Below are 21,676 nucleotides of genomic sequence, written 5' to 3'. Positions count from 1 at the left end.
TTGATGGTTTAAATAGTCAAGTGTGTGAAGGACTATATCCAAATACTTATTTCTGATTGGTCCACGGGACCCTCACACGGATTGAAGCCTTGTTTTAATTTGAATGTGAGCCATTGGATGTGCCTTTTATCAACGGTTGTTCCAACGGGGAGAGGCTGGTTGGAATGTTTTGGGGAGCTATGGCTTGCTTTTGGTGTGTGTTTCTAAGCTCGATTCATTTGCCAATTTCTCGGGCTCTGGTTGATGAATTTGAAAGGGGTTTTTTGAGACTTGTAGATTATTATTCGAGCTTTCTGATGAGGGGTGCAGCGTGCTAATGGATCAGTGGTTTGGGAGGAATTTGGTTTTGAAGGCGCAATGGTCATGAGTAGGGTTTCTTGTGATGTTATCAAGGTTTTTATCTAATTGAGGGGAATACTTTGGCTGGGGGTGTGATCAATTCACCACTCGTGAAAATAGGTTAACAGAGGTTTCCGTTGCATCAAGAATCATCCAAATCGGATTAGATTTGGGTATGGAATGATTGCTTACAAAGTCGTTGAAGTTGAACAAAGTCTAACCAAAGAACATGTGTGGCAACAACCTATTATGTCTAGAACATTGTTGTTTCTCATATATTATGCTTAATTGTCATTCATTTGTTCAAATTCAATATTTCAACAATGAAATGGTGTTTAATGATAGGGTAATTCCAATCCAAAATTTCCGTTGTCACAAAAGAAAAATTGATTTCTTGGTATTAATGCTTTAAAAGGCAAGTAAATGATTTGTTGTGCAAGACTATGCAGATTTGATACAAAGCTACTTTGTTGTCCAACACCATTCCACTCATTTGATTCAATTCATACTTGAAATATACAATTTTACAAATATGTTGCATATACGGTGCTACATTGTTTGATCTACATAGAATAGGCATTGATATGTTCAATTAAGTTTGTGTTATACTTGATGTGAAAGGTTAGAAACTTTATTCACTTATGAATTGGTGACATGAACTGTTTGAAATTTCTTTTATATTTAGTTATTGTTATTTATAAATGTTTTTCATGATAAAAGTACATGTTATCCTATCTTATACAAAAAATAAACACCATATACTATATACACAATATTAGTCTAAACAAGTTTACTATACAACCATATGCATATATATTAGTAACCTAAGAGTTTGCTCCAAATATGCATACTTATCATGTATATTTTATATTGTCTTGCCATCCAACATGACTCCATATGACTATGACTATCTCTATTTGAAATATAAGATTTGGGTCTTCTATAATATTACTATTGGCTGTATTATTATTCAACTTTCATTTTGTGAAAATATGTTATGGTGTTAACTTATGCTACTAAAGCAACTCAAACATCTTTCATGGGATTTAAGATTGCTTCAATTGACAAAATATAAAGACTATTAATATGAATTATTCATCATACTTATCTTTAGTTGAAACTCCAATCAATTGTATGTGAGCCGTTTAAGGCTTAGACAATTATGATAACAAATATCATTAAAAACTAAGTATCACATTATTATTTACATGTGTATTCTATGAAATAAAAATACAACTTCTACTCAATATTCTTAGATGATTGGATGTTGTATGTATTGTTACTATATAAAATACAATATTTTCATTATTTGATATTTACTTGACAATCTCACAATATTTTGGCAAAAATACAAAGTTTTAATTAATTGTCACAAAAGTTTCAAGTCTTGAGTTAGTGCATTTAAATATCTTTTTGGGTCAATCTCAACCTATTGCACCTACAAGGCATAACTCCAGCCCTCAAAATTATAATAGTTCCACAACAAAAATCCATATAAAATAGACATATTGATCCAAAATATATATATATATATATATATATATATTACACAATTTTCATAAAATTTGTGTTTTGTGTCATTTTTCTAAAAGAAATCAACAAAAAAATAATATTTCAAACAATAATGTGCTTAAATATGTTTTAATTAAAAAAAACTAGAATTAGACATATGTAATTTCAATTGTTAAAAAGTATATGCTTCAAAAGTCAAACATTTGAAAATTCAAAGTTCATTTCTTTTTTAAAAAAATGCACATATTTATTTACAATTTGTTAGAATCATGCACGATATTTCCTCATACAATGACTATCAATCATTTCATGTACACATCTTCATTAGTAACTCAAAATTTAACTCTTCATCTTCATACACATCATATCATTTTATTTTATTTTTTTCAATTTAATTGTACTTTAATTATTTTCATGTGATTATCATTACTAAAGATAAATGTGACAAATAGATCAGACTATCTAGGGTAGGGTGAACTTATCTAATAAAATATAGGACTTTTTTTAAGGAAAGTCACAATTAAGACTTTTCATTAACAATAAAAGATTAAATGCCAATGGTATAGTCAAAGGATTGGTTCCAAACATTAAACATTAATGTCTTAGCTAAAGTGTAGGCAACATTGTTTGCTTGTCTCCTCACAAAACTCACCCTAGAATTTGAAAATTTTAAAAGCAATTCTCTACACTTAGACATTGAAACATGAAAATCAAATATTACAATTGTTGCACTTGTGATGTTGTCCACAATCATCTTGCAGTTGCTTTCAAAGATGATCTTCTGATAACCCAAGTTTGTTGTCCATCTTATAGCTTGGAGTAGAGTGCCCATGCTTTCCCCTCATGTGGCCTCGGGATACCAATAAGTTTGTTGGTTTTTCCTATACAAAAGCCCAGGCCAAAGGTATTGAGATGAAAGAATATGGCGGCGTCCAAGTTGCACTTGAAAGATGAGGCTGGTGGTTTCTACCATTATTGTTGCTAAATATCCTCTAAGAATGTGGTACTAGATGAGGAATTTTTCCTCCTTACATTCTATCATTCTTGAATGAATTGTCATGAATTGCTAAATGAGGTTGTAGGATTGATGTTGCTTCCGTTCCAGATGAATTCTTTTTTTTATGTTCTAGATTGTCCATAACGCAATCCTAGCTTTTTGCAGAAGGTGGTGGTCATTTAGCCACTTCATTAGATTGAAGAGCAAACTCTTGAAGTCATTTGATTGGTCAATTATCTGCTTAAGAACAGTCCAAAGGCCAACTTCTTTACAGTTTCACAATCAATGAATAAATGCCATTTAGATTCAACATTGCTAGAGTAGAAAGAATAGTGAAGAGGGCAATGGACTCCTCTTTAGAATAGGTGTTGCCCGATAGGTAAACAACCTCTCAAGAGCCTCCATGCAAAATGTTTAACTTTAGGGGGGATATGAAGCCTCCATATTAACTTCCAATTACCTAGTACTTTGAGATGATCATTGTCAATAACTTAATCTATGATGCAGTGGTATGAGCTTTTGACACTATACAAACTATTTTGAGAGAACCTCCAGATGAGTTTCTCTTCGTTTGTCGTGTTGATAAGGGGAATTGTGAGGATTCATGTAACATCATCATTGGAGAACATGGTCTCGAGAGATTCAGTTTTCCAAGAATGGGTTTTTTTATCAGTAAGGTCACTCACAAGAAGATTTTCTTGACCAGCAATAATGGGAGAAGTTATGTGAAAATTTTTAGATGAATTTAACCAAGGTTGGGACTGGGACCTTACCTTTATAGAGTTGTCATTGCTTATCTTCCATTTCAATCCTTCATTCACCACTACACGTGAAGCATGGATATTATGCAATATAAAGCTTGGATTATGGCCGAGTTAAGCATCCAAAAAATCCCTTGACGAATAATATTTTGCTTTGAGCACTTCAGAAACTATAGTATCATGGTTGGTTTTCAATCTTCAACCTTGCTTCCCTAACATGGCAAGGTAAAAATCTTGAAGGTGTCAAAATCTCTTCCCTATATATTCTTTTTCCATGGATAATTTTCCCGAGTGAACCAATGGATTCCTTTGTTCTGGTTGATGTTTTTCCATCAGAAAAAGTTCATCATTTTCACTAGTTCCTCTTGAAGTGTAGAAGAAAGAAGAAAAATACTCATGCAATATGTTGGCATAGACCGTGCTACTGACTTTAACAGAATTTCCTTACCCGTTTTGCAAATGAACTTTGTTAACCCATGGTGGATGCGATTCCACAATTTGTCCCTGAGGAACCCAAAAATAACTTTTTTCCTTCTCCCTATGATAGATGGTAGGCCTAGATATTTTCCTATTCCAATGGTTGTTGTCACTCCTTGTTGTGCCAAGGTGTGTTGGTGCTAAAAAGTATTTATGATTTTTGGAAATTTATTAATTATTTAGATGTTGTCCCATACATGTCAAAAATTTTGTTTAAGGGGATTTGTTTCTTCTTCATCTGTCCTGCAAAATAAGAAAAAATGTCAACAAATAAAAGGTGTGTGAGAGTTGAGACATTTCTACACACTTTCACTCCATAGTGTTTCCTCTCAACTCATATTTTTTTAAAAGGGCAGGAAGCCCTTGTGTGCACAAAATGAAAGGGTAGGACAATAGTGAGTCACCCTGTCTAAGTCCTCTCTCTGGAGAAATATTTCCCACATTTTCACCATTGGCCATAATATAGTAGTGAACAATTTGAAGGCAAAGTTTCATCCATCCAATCCTTTTTTCATGAAATCTCATTTTCTCTATGACAGACAAAAGATATTGTCAATCCACTCTGTCAAAAGCTTTGTTAATGTCAATTTTTAAGGCAACTTCCCCTTGTTTGCCTTTTTTCTTACATCTCATGTGATGGATAATTTCAAAGTCTAGTATAACATTGTTAAGGATTAAGTGATTCTCAACAAAACTTGATTGTTCAAGGGAGATGCAGTGAGGAATAATTGGGTTTAGTCAATTCGCAAGGACTTCTGAGACATTAGACGGAAGTCTTTAATGCAAGTAAGGTTACTGATTTTGGGGATGAGAACTATGGTTGTTGCATTTACCTCAATGGGGAAGGAGCCAGTTTCAAGCCAAGTAATACCAGAATGGTAGACCTCAGATCCACATAGGTGCCAAATTTTTTTGTAAAAAATTGGATTCAAACTATCAGAGCTAGGGGACTTGTCAAAGTTCATATTGAAAAGTGCAATTCTAAATTCTTTCTTAGTAAAAGAGGCCAATAGAGGGGCATTGTCGTAAGGAGAAACACAATGAGGTATATTATCAATGACTGGAAGATAAGAAGTATAATTGTTGCAAGCTTGAAATAAGGTATTGAAATAAGAGGTAGCAACATCAAATTTCTTTTTTTTTTTTTATTGAAATCAATATCATCATCATCATGTTCTAGGCAGTGGATCATATTGGAGGCTTTCCTGGAATTAGAAGAGGAATGGAAGAATTTAGAGTTAACGTCACCATCTTTCAACCAGAAAATCTTAGCCCTTTGTTTCTAGTAATATTCTTCCTAGGCAATCAACATATTGCGTTTTTTGTTCACTTCAACATAGTTGGAAGAGATGTTCAAATTGTTAGATTGACGAATGGATTTAAGTTCTTGTCTGCAAAATTGGACTTGATCACTATACTTCCTCCTTAGTCTACGTCCCCATGTGTTCATCACTGCGGAACATTTATTGATTTTTTCAATGATGTCCAGTGACAAAACTTTGGCCTAACCATGGTGAATGACATCATTTAATTCAAGTTCAAGCAGCCAGGAATTCTCAAACCTGATTTTTTTGCAAAAGGATACCTTTTTAGAAGCATCCAATTGAAGCAATATGAGAGAATGGTTGGACTTGGCAACCACACCATTGGAGAGTTTAAATTTTGGGAAAATATCCAACCAATCAAAAGTAGCAAATCATTTGTCGAGCCTCTCTTCAACATTATCATGTTTTACTCTTTGCTTTGTCCATGTGTATTGGTGACCCTTCATAGGAAGGTCATATAGGTTATTATCACTAGTTGTTTCTTGGAATCTGTGAATGAGCCATGATGGATTGTCTATCAAGCCCATTTTTTCATCATTTGATAGAAGGTCGTCGAAGTCACAAAAAATACACCAAGGAACAAAGGTGTCATTTGAGAGGGACAACGCAAATTCCATGATTTTTTTTTTGTTTCTTCTTTCTGGGAATTTATAGAATCTAGTTAATCTCTAGTCATGGCAACTGACATGGTGGACAATGACATTGATGAAATTTGAAGAAGAATTAAGGAGGGTGCAGTCAAATGGCTTTTTCCAAAACAGGGCCAAACCTCTGTTTCTACCATTAGAGTCCATTGCAAAGCAAGAATCGAAATTAAATTGGCCACGAATGTATTCAACACGAGAAGAATGAGTGAAGGATTCAAAAAGAAAAAGAACTTCAACATTGTATGTTCGAACAAGATAAGAGAGGGTTGGAACTACTTGCAGGTTGCCCAAACCCTGATAATTCTAGCTAAGAAAATTCATAACCCTAGGCAGCCCTAGTCGTTAGGGCTCACCATTAAAAAAAAGTGTGATGGTCTAGGGTTTGAGAAGGAGAACTTGTGTTTAGAGTGGAGAAAGCAAGGGTTGTTGTTTGAGTAAAGTGGTTAGGGTTTGGGTTTGTGTATTTGCGATTCTAGTTGACAAGGTTGGATAAGGGGGGTGAGGTGTGGGGTTGGATTGGGTGTGGTATGAGTTGGGGTGATATGGTTCGGGCTAGGTGCAACCAACCTAGGGTTTTAAGAGTGGTTCAGTGTGAGGGTCGAATGTGGGGATAAGTTGTTGTTGTGGTCATCATTAGTTGTTTCATTAGAGTGGGAATTACCTAAATGCATTTTCTTCTTTTAAAAAATAAGGCCATAATCAACATTTATTTCAACATTCATTGCATCCGTTAATAGCTCATAATGTGATGAAGATTGGGGCATGAATTTTGAAACGCTTATCCTTGAATTACGGAAAATGTCAACCATAACTTGTTTCTATTGTAAAATCCCTTCATCATTGGCATTAATTACATTATAATCTTTGTAATTAACATCATCATTAATGCCTTCGGTGGATGTTGGGGGTTTCCACTAGCTTGCTTATCCATCATCGCGAAGCAACTTGGAGTTGTTGGAGCTACCTGAAGGGCAAGGATCAGCTCTCAGCTCTATTCCCCAACCCTGATAACCATCACCCTTGGGTAGTGAGAGAATTTTCCTCTAGAATTCATCTGTGTGGTCAAGTAATCCACAGAGATAACAATAAGACCCAAGGCGCTTATACTTGAACGAGACTTCCTTCAAATCTCTTCTAGGTCTTTTGATTTTCTTAACTCTCTTCAAAGGTTTAAGGATATCCATAAGAACTTGAATGCACATAAATGGCGTAGATAATTAACATTATTCTTGCCATCGTATTCCATAAAGTCTCATATGTAGTTACTAAGATTCTAGCCAACAATCTTAGACATGAACCCTATAGGGACATTGTGCACCTGAACACAATAAGGGATCATAAAGAGAGGAATCAATGTAGGATCTTCCTTTCCTTTATAGCACCTAGTATAAGGATGAGTTTGTCAAAACTCCATGGGCCCCCATCCAGAACTCAGTTGTGGTCATGATTGTAGTAGAAGCCGAAAAAGAAGTTGGGTGCTCTTATTTCAGTGATGTGCATCCCTTCTAATGGCCTTTAAACATTGGCCATTCTTTTTTCATGATGGAAACACATATCAATTTATCCATCAGAAATATGCCTACTAGACAAAGTGAGAGATCATTCTTTTGTGATTCAAGTGGTGCAATGTTTATCTCCATTTTAGTGGGGTCATCTTCAGTGTTGAGATTTTCCAAGTTAGGTTCAGATTTGGTGGTAGGTCAGTGGAGAGGGAGGTAGGGAAAATGATAGAAAGGGATCAATGGTCATAACAATAGGAAAACCTCTCACAAGGAGAGAGAGAATAAGATTGAAGAAAAAATAAAATAAAATATGAGACTTAGACTTTAAATTTTGAGCTCGAATTAGATCTAGACTTTTCTTTTTAGCTTGATTCAATCATGGTTCAATCCAAGCTTCACCAAAACTCACCAAAAACTAAAAAAAAGGTTATTGATGCATAAAATATAATGTACAAGGGCAAGTGTACCCAACACAGTAATAATAGTGGACCTAAGTCTAAATATTGTACCTAGATGATCAATTATATTCCCAAATAATCAATTTCACAATAAAATAAGAAAATAAAGTTTTAATCAATATGAGAAAGAGTTGTGTTCAATTTCCCTATTATGAAAATATGAATTGAAGCAATGAAGTTGGTGTGAAAATAGTTGCTATGAAAAATATAGAATTGTGATTTTGCTCATACCTTTTTTCCTCATTTCTAATTCTAACAAAACCTTCAATTAATATTCAATTACAAATATCCTTTAATTCAGTTATTAGCCTTTGTTCATTGTCTAATAATTTTTTTGCCCTAATTTAATACTCAATTGATCGTAGAACTATCAAAATAGGTCCAAGAATTAAGTTCCAAACAAGGGTGATCAAATAATTAATCTATTGGGAATTGATACAACTAGTTTGTTCATGCAAGTCATATAAAAACAATTTCTTCTTAGGTCAATCAATTACAATTGAATGCTTATTGACAAGTGGCAATCAATTAATTATGATTTAGAATTATCAATTCTAAAATAGCAATAGAAATATAGAAGAAATTTAATTGATAGGATAATATTGAGAATTTCATTATATCACAATCCTGAACTAGAGAAACTAATCACTCATATGGCCATGACAAAACTAGACAGTCCAAATAAGAACATTGAAGTGACAAAAGAGAAAGAAGCTTGACAAAAATTCATCTCAATCATGATCTCCACATTCCTCTGAAGCTTAAGGACTCCCATACGACCATTTTTCCCAAAACCCTAAAAAACACAACTGGAATAAAAGATAACTCAAAGCCAAAACCAATCGCTATTTATATGACCTAAATAAGACACAAATAGTACAAGCGCATCACGGTTGTGTTGCTATTGTCATGACTGTTGTTGGGGTTGATTTGAGAGTAGTGGTCAACCTCCTACAATCATGGTGACTAGCTCGATCATGCCAAGCTCACCACGACCATGGTCAATGCACATGGTCAACCTACTACAATCGTGGTGACTAGCTTAGTCATGCTCCAATGCTCCAAAATTGTGTTCTTTTTAGCTTTTTTTCTCATGGAAGATCTTGAACACTTGTTTTTCACACACTTACACCAAACTGTGAGTTTTGCAACAAAAAAATGTCAAAATGCATGAATATAGCATGACAACTCCATAAAAAAATACAGTCATAGATCGGGTTATTATTTTTCACCAAGGTTAGAATTCTATATTGAATTCAGGCTTTTTAGTCTAGGCCATAATAGGCCACAATCTACATTAGACTGACCCATATTGAGTTTAGTAACATTTTGACAAATTTTTACCACAACAAAGTTGGATTTATGACTAAATTCCCGTATTTTATGAAGTTAGAGGACTAAATTAATCAATTTGAAAGTTTGGGCATCAAAACCAAGTTTAACTCAAAGTACAGGAACCAAAAACACATTTTTTTCCTTAAACTAACATTTATCATGAACATTTAGCAATGAAATTTCCATTTTGCCCTTAGATTTTTATATTAATAGTTTAGTTGATTCCATTATATTAGGCTCCAAAAATTCATCAACTTTTACTCGAGACTTAATTACTGTATATTAATTTTTCCCTATATTTTATACTATATTTTGAACTATAAATTTTTAAATTGCATTTTTCTCCTCATATTTTAATTTATCTTTACCTATCATAACTTGTCTAAATTCACTTCTAATTACTTTAGCTTTTTGTAAAGCTTATTGCTATAATTAAAATGACTTTTAGTTTTTTTAAACTCCCAAACCCTTTGATATTAGGACTATAAAAATAAAAGGCTAAATTACAATTTTGGTTCCCTTCATCCTAATTTGTGATTTTAGTCTCCTAAATTTTGTTAAGTTTACTATTTTTTTAGTCCAGGAACTTTTTTTCTACTATTTTTAGTCCTTTAATTTTTTTCATCCTTACTTAAAGTCAAGATTGGAAAAAAAAAGTAAAAGGATTGAAAGTAAAGACAAAAAAAAATAGCTAAATTGACTAGTAAAAAAAATTTTTAGAGCTAAAAACATAAATCTTAAAAAATTTAGGGACTAAATAGATAGTAAATCCTTTTTTTCGCAATTTGAGTCCTCAGATTTTAGAAAATTCTCAATTTAGGATACATTGACTATTTAACTTAACAGTTGACTAATGGTGTGTAAGTATTGTAATGAGGTGAAAATTAAGATTTATCAATTTTAAAATAATTTAATTAATTAAAAAAACAAATATATGCAAAATTGAATACTCGACTAAAATTGTGGATTTTCTAAAAATTGGGGACTAAAATTTCTGGACCACACATTATCATTATGTGTCACAATCAGAGTTGATCCTTGCATTTTGAGGGTTTAGGGCAAGAAAATATACAAGGACCATTTATAAACAAGTATTGTTAAGTTTAAATATATTTTTAGTCCATTAAATTTAGTTGACTGTTGTTTTTTGTTCCCTAGATTTAAGTTTCTTTTTTAAGTCTTTTAATTTAAAAAAAATGTTTTTTAGACCCTCTTATTGTAATACACACATACACACACACACAGGTTTAAATGCAATTTTGGAGACAAAATGCAACAATGAACCAAATCTGAAGGATAAAAAACATACTTAAGCCTATTATGAAATACAGGCTTAAATATAATTTGGTCCTCATATTTTACCAAATCCATAATTTTGGTCTATTTATTTTGAAATAGAGATATTTGGTCCCCCTATTTTAGAAAATTTGTAATTTTGGTCATATTCTCAATTTTGCCTACATATATTTATTTTATTTATTAAATTTTAATTAATTAAATCATTTCTTTATGGTAGCTTAAATGAATGTGTTATGTCTAGGATTTAGTTGGACCAAAATAAAGAAACAAAACATAGGCCTAAAATAGGAAAATAAAATGTCTTTATTTTAAAATGAAAAGACCAAAATTACATATTAAGCAAAATAGGTAGGCCAAAATTATATGTAAACCTAAAATCTAAACATATATTCCATTAAAAAAATAGACATATGATTTCCCAAACAATTTAAAATTGTTTTTCTTCTTATAATAATTTTTTTTGCACCCCTTTATTCTTGGGTTCGGTGCGGTCGCCCCTCCGAACAACCCACAAGGTCAGACTTGATTACAATAGTCACTTTTAGTTAAGACAATACTTCAAATTTTGAACCTAACATTACTCCCTTCCAGTTCTTTGAAATTTGATCATTAGCCATAAAGGCATTTTCCCAAATATTTGGAAATTTTTTATTGTGAAATAATCATCTGACTAACATCTATGCTCCAAAGTTGGACTCATTTTCCTCATTACTAATGAAATGGTTCTCCTTATTTCCCTAGTCTTCAAATTGTTCCATTAGTTGTGATGCCACATCAATCCTTTGTGCCATAAACCTCGCCCTCCATAAAGGTTTACCTTTTCTCCCTTACCAAAGGTTAATCATACATGTTTCCGATAAATCTCGCCAAAGAAAATGATTATTATAAAGCTCAAGCGTAAATTCCGGTACACAAATCCAGACAACAACTTTGATGATCTCTGTAAAGGAAAAAATCACAAGAAAAATGATTGAATTAGGATTTTAAAAAATTCACAAACTTTTTCGCAAGAATGTTATTACGTCTAATGATTTCAAAAAGAAAATTTGAATGAAAGATATTAGACAAAAAATTTGAAGGCAAATATTAAAACACATTTTTCATAAGAAGAAATCATAACCCAAGGTCAAATGAACATGTGAAGAAAAGAAAGCATAAACATAAGAGTTTATATTAGTTTGTCTCTACCACTAAGATTGAGTTTAACTCTTGACAACCCATCAAGTTTTCACTATCTTTAAATAAAAAAAATATTATTGTTTACACTTGGCCACTTTTGGTTTTTCCTGAGTAATGTTTACACTAGCTTCTCTAAACTACAAACTCAAGTATTGTTTCATACCAAGCCACTTTTGACTCTACACAAATCAACAAATTTGTTTGAGGTTTAAGATGCACATAGACTAAGTTTATTGTCTTATATATGGATATAAAAGTTTAACTCACTGTTTTTTTCTCTTAAGATATTCAAGGTATTTTGAAAGCTTTTTACAACCTGAAAAAAGGTGTAGAGAATTTGAAAGCTTGAGAAATGGTCTTGTTCAGAGTTGGAAACTTAAGCACTTAAAAACTCTTAATATTTGTACACAGGTTGATGAAGTAATTGTTGTTTCTAAACAGTATTCTTTTTGTGTCTGTTGACCATTTAAAGCATTTAATGCAACATTAAATGTTTGCCATCAACTACTTGCTTGTGTTGATATGTCAAAGGGATTGAGTATCAGGCAAGTAGTTCAGAATCTGCAACCATGCGAGAGCGGGAGCTCAGGTAAAATACATTAGTGAATTAGGGATGAGCAAGAGAAATGGGTAAATAATTGTGAAGTTACAGTGGATTGAGTGAATTTGAAGTCAAAACCTAGACATTCATTCATCAAGATCGATGTCACCATCCATGTCTAGTATTTTTATCTTTACTTAATTATTTAATTTTTATTGTAATTTAGTTTATCTTATTTATTTTGTGACAATCACAAAACAAAAATATAAAAACCAAGTTTTTAGTTAAATAATTCCATGAAATCCCTCATTTATTCCTCCGGAAGATGACTTGAACAATAGTTCAGTTACTACATCCTAATTAGGTTACACTTGACCTATAAGTTTAGTCTAATGTGAAATAAAACCCTAGCAGAGACCTAAAAAGCCTCCCTACCTTAAAAACAATCTCGAATGATATCCTTTTTTTGGCTGAAATGGAAAATGAGTAACGGTTTCAAAAATTATATTTAACTTTTTTGGAAATTAATTTATGTGAGTATTATTAGGGTAACGAAATGCATAAGTTACGAGGGAGGGAAAGCAAAAACATTTTGTTCACATAACCAATGCCAAACCCTACCTCCTCTCCCAACACAAAACATCTTGCTAAAAAGCAATACAAGTATAGTAAAAAATATGAAATGAAAGAAACAACAAGACACCAACACAATACACTCCTACTAATACTTAGCAAACACTCGATTATTGAAAGAGAATGTGGTGTGGTGTGGTGTGGTGTCTGTGGCATTATTGTTTGAGAGAAAATGAGTATGTATGGTAGAAATGATCTATTGGATAACAAAACGATGGAGAAGGAGCAAAGCCAAAACATGCAACAATTGGACAAGGTTGTGTTGCCATGTCCCTTGGACGAGACTCAACAAAGTTGGCTACTAGGATCCGACGAATAGAAAAAAAAGAAGTACATGGATTTAAGGTGCATCATTGTGAGTTGCACAATCATCATTATTTTCTTCACTGCATTTCTCACTAGATTTGTCACTCTCATCATGAAAACCACTCCTTGCCCCCACCACAAATAAAACTTGAGGTAGAGGATGTAGACAACGTTGAATGTGACTTCAAAAATGAGCATGTGTTGCACGTAACTGGTGACAAAGCACAAAATGAGTAGCATGATAGGGGGAACAACAATGACCACATTGTTGATTGTTTTGATTTTAGGGAGTGCACAAAACCAATTTCCAAACACTAACTCATTTGCCACTTCTGCTAGAAAAGGGAGTATTGGAGAAAAAAAAAAAAAGAAAAAGGGAGTGCACTTAGCAATTATAGCAACTGCCATTAATAAATTCAAATCCAAAATTATTTTGGCCCAAGTTGGTCCAATTTTAAAAAAATGATTAATCTAACGTGGATTGATTTACAGTGGGTTAAAAATAAAAAATGACATATACTGCAAAATAAAATTTATGTATAATGTACTTATAGATTTAATGATTTAGGAAGAATGATTGTAGCATTTTTAGTGGAAGAATCCATTTTGGGTTCTTAGATCATTTTTTGTGAGTCTCATGATGCCACATAAGATGCAACAACCTTTGTTATTTTTTGCTCTAGTGGTAGAACTCAATTTGGGCTTTTGGATATTACTTGCACAGGAAAAAAAATATTTTTTTGAAAAAAAATAAGTTCTTGAGAGTTCTTATCCTAGAACCCAACCTCTAACATGGAGAACTCTTGATGGAGAACTCTTGAGTAAGAATAGTGGTAAATATGATGGTCAAATTTTCTTGAGTTCAAGAACCCATTAAAGATGCTCTTAGTAAATATATCAAGTATTCTAATTATCAAGATGACATCCAAGTCACTTTTAGCATTGGAAGTCATGTTTTGAGCAAGTATAGAAACACCATACTTTTAAAAAGTTTCCAAGGTCACATTTATGCTTACAATTGGTTGTTTTAATTTTGACAAAATAGTAAGAATTTTTTAAGTTCTACATTATTTGTTTCAATCACTACTTTTATGTGTCATTATTATGGTTAATTATGCTTTTAATGGTTATGTATCATTTTTTGTGTAATTTTTTTTACATTGTCAATCAATTAAAAATACTTGATAATTTATGATCAGGTAATAATATAAAATAAGAGAAATACTAGTTGTACTCTCTGTGAAACTCTCCCTCAAAGATTTTTTATATGACTGGTTAAAATTTATTAAAAATCATCAATTTTGATAGATTTTGCTTCTCATTTAATATAAATTAGAAGATAATCATTAAATGATAAGCAAATCCTTTCAAAAATAATAATTTTCAATCAATTTTAACTAATTATAAAAAGAGTCTTAGAAAGAGAGCGTCAGAGAGAATGTCATTAGCATTCCTCTAAACATAATTTACACTATCAATATATGACATATTTTCTCATAGATATATAAGGACTTGATTTTTAAGATAATAATAATACATAATAATAATAATAATAGTATTCAAGTAGTCATGGACTAATGTTCGCTCAAGGCTTGAGAGCAAACTTTAATGGGAAATGGATAGAAAGACTTGATGTGAATATAAGAAGAAGACTCAAGCTTCAGCCCAATGGACTCAACCCAATTCACTGAAATGGAAACGCAATAAAGTCGAGCTTTCTGGTTGATTTGAGAAAAAAAATTATATAGGAAATAATGATTTTTTTTCTCATTAATTTTTGTTTTCAATATTTTTATACAAAGTTTTAAAATAGAAAGCATTTTTTTAAGCAAAACTATTTAATATATTTCATGTACAAAAAAAAAAACTATTTAAGATATTTTGGAGAAGTGAGGGTTAAAAAACTAAAAATGTCTTTATGTGCACTGAAAGATCAAGAAAGCAAAGTTGGCAATAAATTATACCAATCGGTTTTCTCTTTGCGTCATCGTGTAATGAAAGCCTTAATGCGAGTATTGCGTGGTGGTTCCTGATTTGACCGATTGAGTATTCTCGTTTAGTCTACCACTACCAATGATAGTTGACACATTACACATATTACTTGTTCTATTTCTATCAAATTCAAAGACTAGAAACTTTGAGGAAATCATCATCAATCTGTTGAAACAAAAAGTCTACCACCATTCATATGTTAGATTAGAATTGAACCATATTATACGGCCTCCATTTTTCTTGAGTTGAGCAGGTCAGCTGAGACCTTGCACCACGCGTGTTCTAGTTGAAGATTAGTTTAACTGTTGTTACAAGACAAAAGCTTAAATGTAATTTATTAATTACTTTTGATTTTCCAATCAAAAATAGAGTTCTATTCATAATACGAGCAAATTAAGGTTTACATAAAAAAATTCAACCTTTTTTTAATATACAGACAATTTTATGAGTCAAATCCTAATTATCTCTCCAAATATTTAATGTAACAGTCTACTCAAATTTGAATTCAATATTACAAGTTAAATTAAAATAATTCCAAAAACTAAATCTCACACTCAATGGTGATCACATAAGTTACTAAGATGAAATTTCAATTCTAATAATTGAAAAATAACACAAAGTTGTACTTGTTATAATTATCACGATTGAGTCTTTTACACAATAACTGAAGTTTTTAGTATATATGTCTAGAATGTTTAGTAACACCCCTTTTCCAATTATAGATCATTTACAAGAGACTAAACTATTTGATACTTGATCCTAATCACTTAATACTAAAATGTAGCCAATAATCCAAGTATATTTTCCCCGTCCCTTAATTTTTGTTTTTATAATATTGGAAGCAGTAATTGATTATAAAATGCCAATGGTTCATGGGCACTGAAGGCAAAAGATGGAATTTATTCTCTAATAACGTTGATAACACAGTTGGTATTGGACCCGAGAAAACAATGATCGAGCATGAATGCCCATATTGGTCCCCCCTCACAACTCACATGCTCTGCTGAGAAACTTCCATAAGCCAAGATACACTTTCTATTAGGAGAAGTAACAAACCGAATGAAACTTTGCATGTAGATAGTGCAAATCAAGGAGAGGGTGTGCCATTCATTTCACCCTGTTAAAAAAAAGTCCAACTTTGAAATTATTACACGACATCCATGTTCCATCGAGGGACTTGATGGTCCTAAAACAGCTTCAACCTACGAAGTAGTAGATGAAAAGGAATATCGGTAGTTACCAAACTTTGTTGCCATCCATTATCACTAGCAGGTGCCATACCATGTTTTTTCCTTGAATTGGCCCAGGCTGTTGTAACATACAAAAGTATATCACTTATCACCTTATCCTAATAATTGCTATTGAGGCACTCATTATGGAACCATCCATAAATATTCAATCCTGCAAACTTCATCCATAAATATTCAAACCTGCAAACATGAAAACTTCATGTTTGAGATGCCGAGTCCTTAAAATGAAAAATGTGTTTTGAAAATCTCAACCAAAATAGTAAGTAAATGTGAGGATAAACTCAAATTTTAAGAAGAATGTTACCATTTTTCAAAGGCATTTTCATTCATTTAGAAAACCTTGAGATGTTTATAACAGGCTTAAGAAAGATTAAATAGTTCTTAGGAATTGAAACTAGCTAATTTTACAGACTTTGTTCATTTAATCAGTGATCCTCATCCTCACCCTCTAAATAAAACGGCTGGATAGCCAAACTATCCAAAAGACAAAATCTGCGCCAACAATATTATCCATCCCTGCTTGTTTGCATCACTAAAAATATGTACAGCAGCATCTCAAGCCAATCACATAGAGGATTTGACGAATTGAATGATTGGCTTGATCTGGTTAAGCTCTCCACATAGTTTCATGCATTTGCAGATTGTGTTGGTAACTTGGGGTGGTTATGTTCACCTTCATAGGTGACAATTAGCATGGTAGGCTCTTCCAAGCACCTCTCAACATGCTTCCTTGCAGGACACCCTCTCATGCTGCTGCACTTGTAATATCCCCTGAAAATAAAAAGAAGGAAATAAGATTACTTTCCTCAAACACAAAACATGCGGTTTACCTTCACCTTTCACCTGATTAACAATATGGTGCAAATAGTTGAGCATGAACCTTACAGTTATCTATAGGAAGGTGTTTATGCCAAGACTACCAAATGCAAGAATAACTTCTCAAACATGTTTTCAAGACACATAATAGAAGAGCCATGAATGAAAAAAGTTTTGTAGTTAATCTATATCAAGGTACTACTTAGAACTGTGGATGCAAGATTTGTACTAGAAAATGTTGAGAATTAAGATAGTTGCAGACATCACATATGAAAATTCAAGGACAATTTCAATCATCCCAAGTCTATGATGTTCTCGTCAACCAGAATACAAGTAAGAACAAATTACTTACAGACAGAGGAATCCGATCGAAATAGTAGTGAAATATTCACACGCCCAAAATTAAAGAATACCAAAATAAAAATGCTCTACAGGCTCTAGTATTAGTATACCTTCCTTGTGTGCACTTAAGTTCAATGTTATAAGAAGAAAGATAGAATCATAAATGCACACCAAACAGCATAATAGTCAGAAATAACAAAATAGTACAGAAGCTTTACAAAGTCAATATAGCACAATTATAATCATGTGGTGTCCCTTGCATCAATCAAATCTATGAAAGTAGAGCTAGAACATACCTAGGGTGAGGAGAGCCCTTGATTGGCTTCTGTCCATACTTCCTCCACGAATAATCATCAGGAGGGATATCTGCAAGTTTGTTGCTGATAGCAGGCACCTTAATTGCCCTCTTCACTCTATGTTTCCTGTGGAGAACACACAGAATTATTAGTGACACATTAGAAGGACTAATAAAAACCTTTTAAGTAACAGAAATTAATGCAAATTTACCTCTTCTTAGAGCAATGACATCTAGCACTGCTCCCACATTTCAAGCTTCCCTCATCGCCTCTGGCAGAACATTTTCTCTTAGGCTGTTGCGAATTCTGATCAGAAGAGTGTGGAGCTCCTATTAAATGGAAGGCACTTCCATCCAAGTTAGCCACACTTCCATCTATGCTCAAGGAAGAAATAAAAGACTTAGTGGATGACATTGTTGGTGTGCAGCTAGTGCTGTCAAAATTCAGGTTTATGCCACTATTGTTCCTTCGGAACAACATTTCAGCTTGATGCTTCATTTGTTGTTGTTGCTGCTGCTGCTGCAACAACCTTTGCTGTTGCTGCTGCTGAAAGAAGTGATAGTGATTTGATGAACCCTGCTGTGTGAGGTGAAGAGGACTTTTCCCATTGGAGCTCAATTCCAAAGAGGGTTGTCCAAGAGAGAGAGAATTCTTAATGGTTGAACCATGTTCCTGAACTGAATTGTCAGGGTAGCTGGTTTGGGGAAAGTATAGATTTTTTTTGGAGTGATGGTTGTTGTTGCTGTTGTTGGTTAAGGTTTTGCAATTGGGGTTGTCTAAGAAGATGCTTTGGTGGGAAGAGGGGATTTGAGGGTTTTTAAGTTTCCTCACTCTTGCATGACCCAAACCATTGTGAAGCATGGAAACAACCTTCTTGAACCTCACCACAGTTTCACCGGTTTCCACCATTAAATTCCTATGCTGAACCTGATCCCTTGGTTGAGACAACAAACTCAGAACCCTATGGCAGCTTTCAACAGCTACTCTATTAGCTTGCTCAACCTCCTCCATGTTAGCCTCTAAAAAATTTATAAAAAAAAGGGAAGAAAAAAGAAACCAAACCAAGGAACACCAGAATACTAACAAACCACCCCACTTATCCACAAACATATGAGACATTCAGCCTTATGTGGCAGATAAAACGACCCAGATGAAAAAAATCCCATTTTTTCACCAGACAAGGAGCCATAAAAACAGGATTTCAGGTTAAAGTCTCAAAATTTTAAATCATGAAGAAAAAAAGGCATGTTTTTTGGAAACAAGGAACAACCTTGGAATCAGAACAAACTGAGGGTGCCTCACAAGTTGCAGCAAAACCTCCTTCAGAAAAAAAAAACGACCGAATTTCCCAGTGAAAAAGAAGAAGAAAAAAGCATCAAAGCACAGACCTTGATGGACTCGGGGTGGTGCTGTTAAACCCTAGATTCTTCTTCCCACGGTTTTGAGACTGAAAGGTGTGAAAGAGAGGACTTTGCTTCCCTTGAGAACTCACACAACACAACCATCATACACAAGAATACAAAGCTTCCAACTTTAGACTATATACATATTATATAATTAATTAAAGTCCTAAGCAGGAAGAGAAGAAAAAAAAATACTATTATTATATTTTGTTTGTAGCTCTTGCGAGAGAGAGAAGAAGAAGAAGAAGAAGAAAGAGGAGGAGTTAGTTTAAATAAGCAAAATGCACAAAGGAAGAGGAGGAGCAGAGTAATGAAACTGCTGTCTCTGTCACAGATTTGAAGGTGGGTCCCACACGAAGACCTTTGTTATTCTTTTTCATCCCTTATTTCAGCTTTAATTAATGTATTTTCTTAGACCTACCCATTTCAGCTTCACTTTTACTTCTACTACTTTCTTTCGTTTATCTATTCAATATTTATTTCAATTCCTCGCTGTGTTTCAGTTTCAGATTTTTTTTTCTTTCGAATTTTGGACTTATTACCTTGTGCCCTGCGTGCTTTCCGCGTAGAAACATTACAAATTTGTTGAATGAATGTAACGTCTTTTAAAAAAAATTGAATTGCACCGTTCCGTTTGTTTGGTTGAACTGTGTAAATTACCTGTGCCGTGGATGTCAAATTTTAATTACATCTTTTTATGCACTGGATATGCTGCTGAGAAATCAAAGATTTATCCTTTAAAAAATAAAATACTTATAGCTTTTTTGGGTACAAATAACAAGAAATCTGATGTTGTCAAAATTCAATAAGACATCTCTTTTTGATGTGGACAGTAAGACATAAATATTATTTCATCTTAATAGATAATAAAATAAGTTAAACTTATTTAAGCATAAGTTAAAGTTATCATATATAAACTATAAATGCATTAAAAGATAATATAAGTTTGGTTCTCTAATATGAAAATAACCCACTTTTGATTCTTGTTATGAACTAAAAAAAGAACACAACTTAAGAACTAAAAAAAATTACTTTTAAATTTTGAGGATAAAAAATAAATTTGACCTAAATTTAAATGACTACAAAAAATAATCAAGTCATTAGAAATTATTTAAAAAGTCATTAAAATTATCTAATTGAATGTGTTTGAAAATCTGTTTTTATGACATTGAACAAAAGTTTTTCACTTTCCACTATAAGAACATAGAAGAAAAAAATATGTTAAATTGACATTTCATTGGTTCCAACTAAAACACATATTAAGTCATAATGTTTTTTTTATTTTTTAATGGTTTGGCACAAATATTTTTTTTGTTATATTGTGTTTAATATGCATAAGCATTGAATAAAATATAGGAATTTTTATTATAATACTTTTTGTATTATACAATACGTTCTGTTGTATTATACAATGCGGATCATAATTGTAAGTAATTTATGGTTATAATAATAATAATAATAATATTGATAATAGTGTGATAATAATGATAATAATAATATTTAACAGTGATGATAATTGGCTAGAAATAAAATGATAGACTAATGGTTACATATTTGATGTGAAAAAAAGGGTCAAGAAGTGTTAGAGTAAGCTAATTGTTTTTGTCATTATAATACTATCATCCATGAGTGTTGATGGTGATGTATTGGCACTTCAATTTGATGAAAAATCTAAGACTTAGATCTAGTCCTTAAAGGAATCATCTATTTGACATGTGTGTATTGTCTATAGTGTGACACAAATAAGAAATGTAATAGAAATAAAACAACACGAGGCAAAAAGAAGTATTGTAGTTTGATTAATAATAAAAAATGAAAATTAAATGAAATATAGAAAAATAAATATATAAACAACTTATGAAAGAAGTTTTCAGCATATAAAGACCACCATAAACAGCCCATATTCAATAAATAACAATAAAGGATGACAAATGAATTGATCACAGAAGCATAATTTTTTTTAAGGAGGGTGAAACGCAAAAAACAAGAAGAAAAAAATAAACACATAGTTTTGCATTGAAGAAGTGTTGGAACTTCAAATATTGTTTCCAATTGAGAAATGCTAAAGGTGTCGAACCAAAAAAGCCGAATTCTCACACGAACAACATAAAATTGACAACTGTCAACTCTTTTAATGATCAAATATTCATTTTGATTTTATCTCTTAAGAAGCTTTTCCTTTCCAAATATAACCTTCTGTGCCTCTCAGAACTGGGATTGTGAAACCACTGTAGAGAGGAGGAGGAGAGGAGACAAATCGACGCGA

At 32.5% G+C, this 21,676-nt stretch overlaps 1 protein-coding gene across 2 annotated transcripts; it reads right to left on the bottom strand.

Moving 5' to 3' along the window:
* Nucleotides 1–16,183: 16,183 nt before the first annotated feature.
* Nucleotides 16,184–19,690, bottom strand: LOC100792310 (probable WRKY transcription factor 21). Of its 2 annotated transcripts, XR_005886566.1 has the most exons (4): nt 18,219–19,690; nt 18,008–18,133; nt 16,999–17,324; nt 16,184–16,733 (listed from the first exon to the last, which is right to left on the bottom strand). XR_005886566.1 is itself a non-coding variant. In NM_001317712.1 (3 exons), exons 1-3 carry the CDS (start codon nt 19,124–19,126, stop codon nt 17,180–17,182), a joined length of 1,179 nt encoding a protein of 392 aa, NP_001304641.1. The 2 variants fall into 2 exon arrangements, 1 of the variants encoding a protein (NP_001304641.1); NM_001317712.1 differs by lacking the exon at nt 16,184–16,733 and having other exon boundaries at nt 17,180–17,324; nt 18,219–19,126.
* Nucleotides 19,691–21,676: the final 1,986 nt, after the last annotated feature.

Source organism: Glycine max, chromosome 10, assembly GCF_000004515.6.
Source record: "Glycine max cultivar Williams 82 chromosome 10, Glycine_max_v4.0, whole genome shotgun sequence".
Taxonomy (NCBI): domain Eukaryota; kingdom Viridiplantae; phylum Streptophyta; class Magnoliopsida; order Fabales; family Fabaceae; genus Glycine; species Glycine max.
Note: the sequence above shows the minus strand (reverse complement) of the source record. Positions and strands in the feature narration are given on the sequence as shown.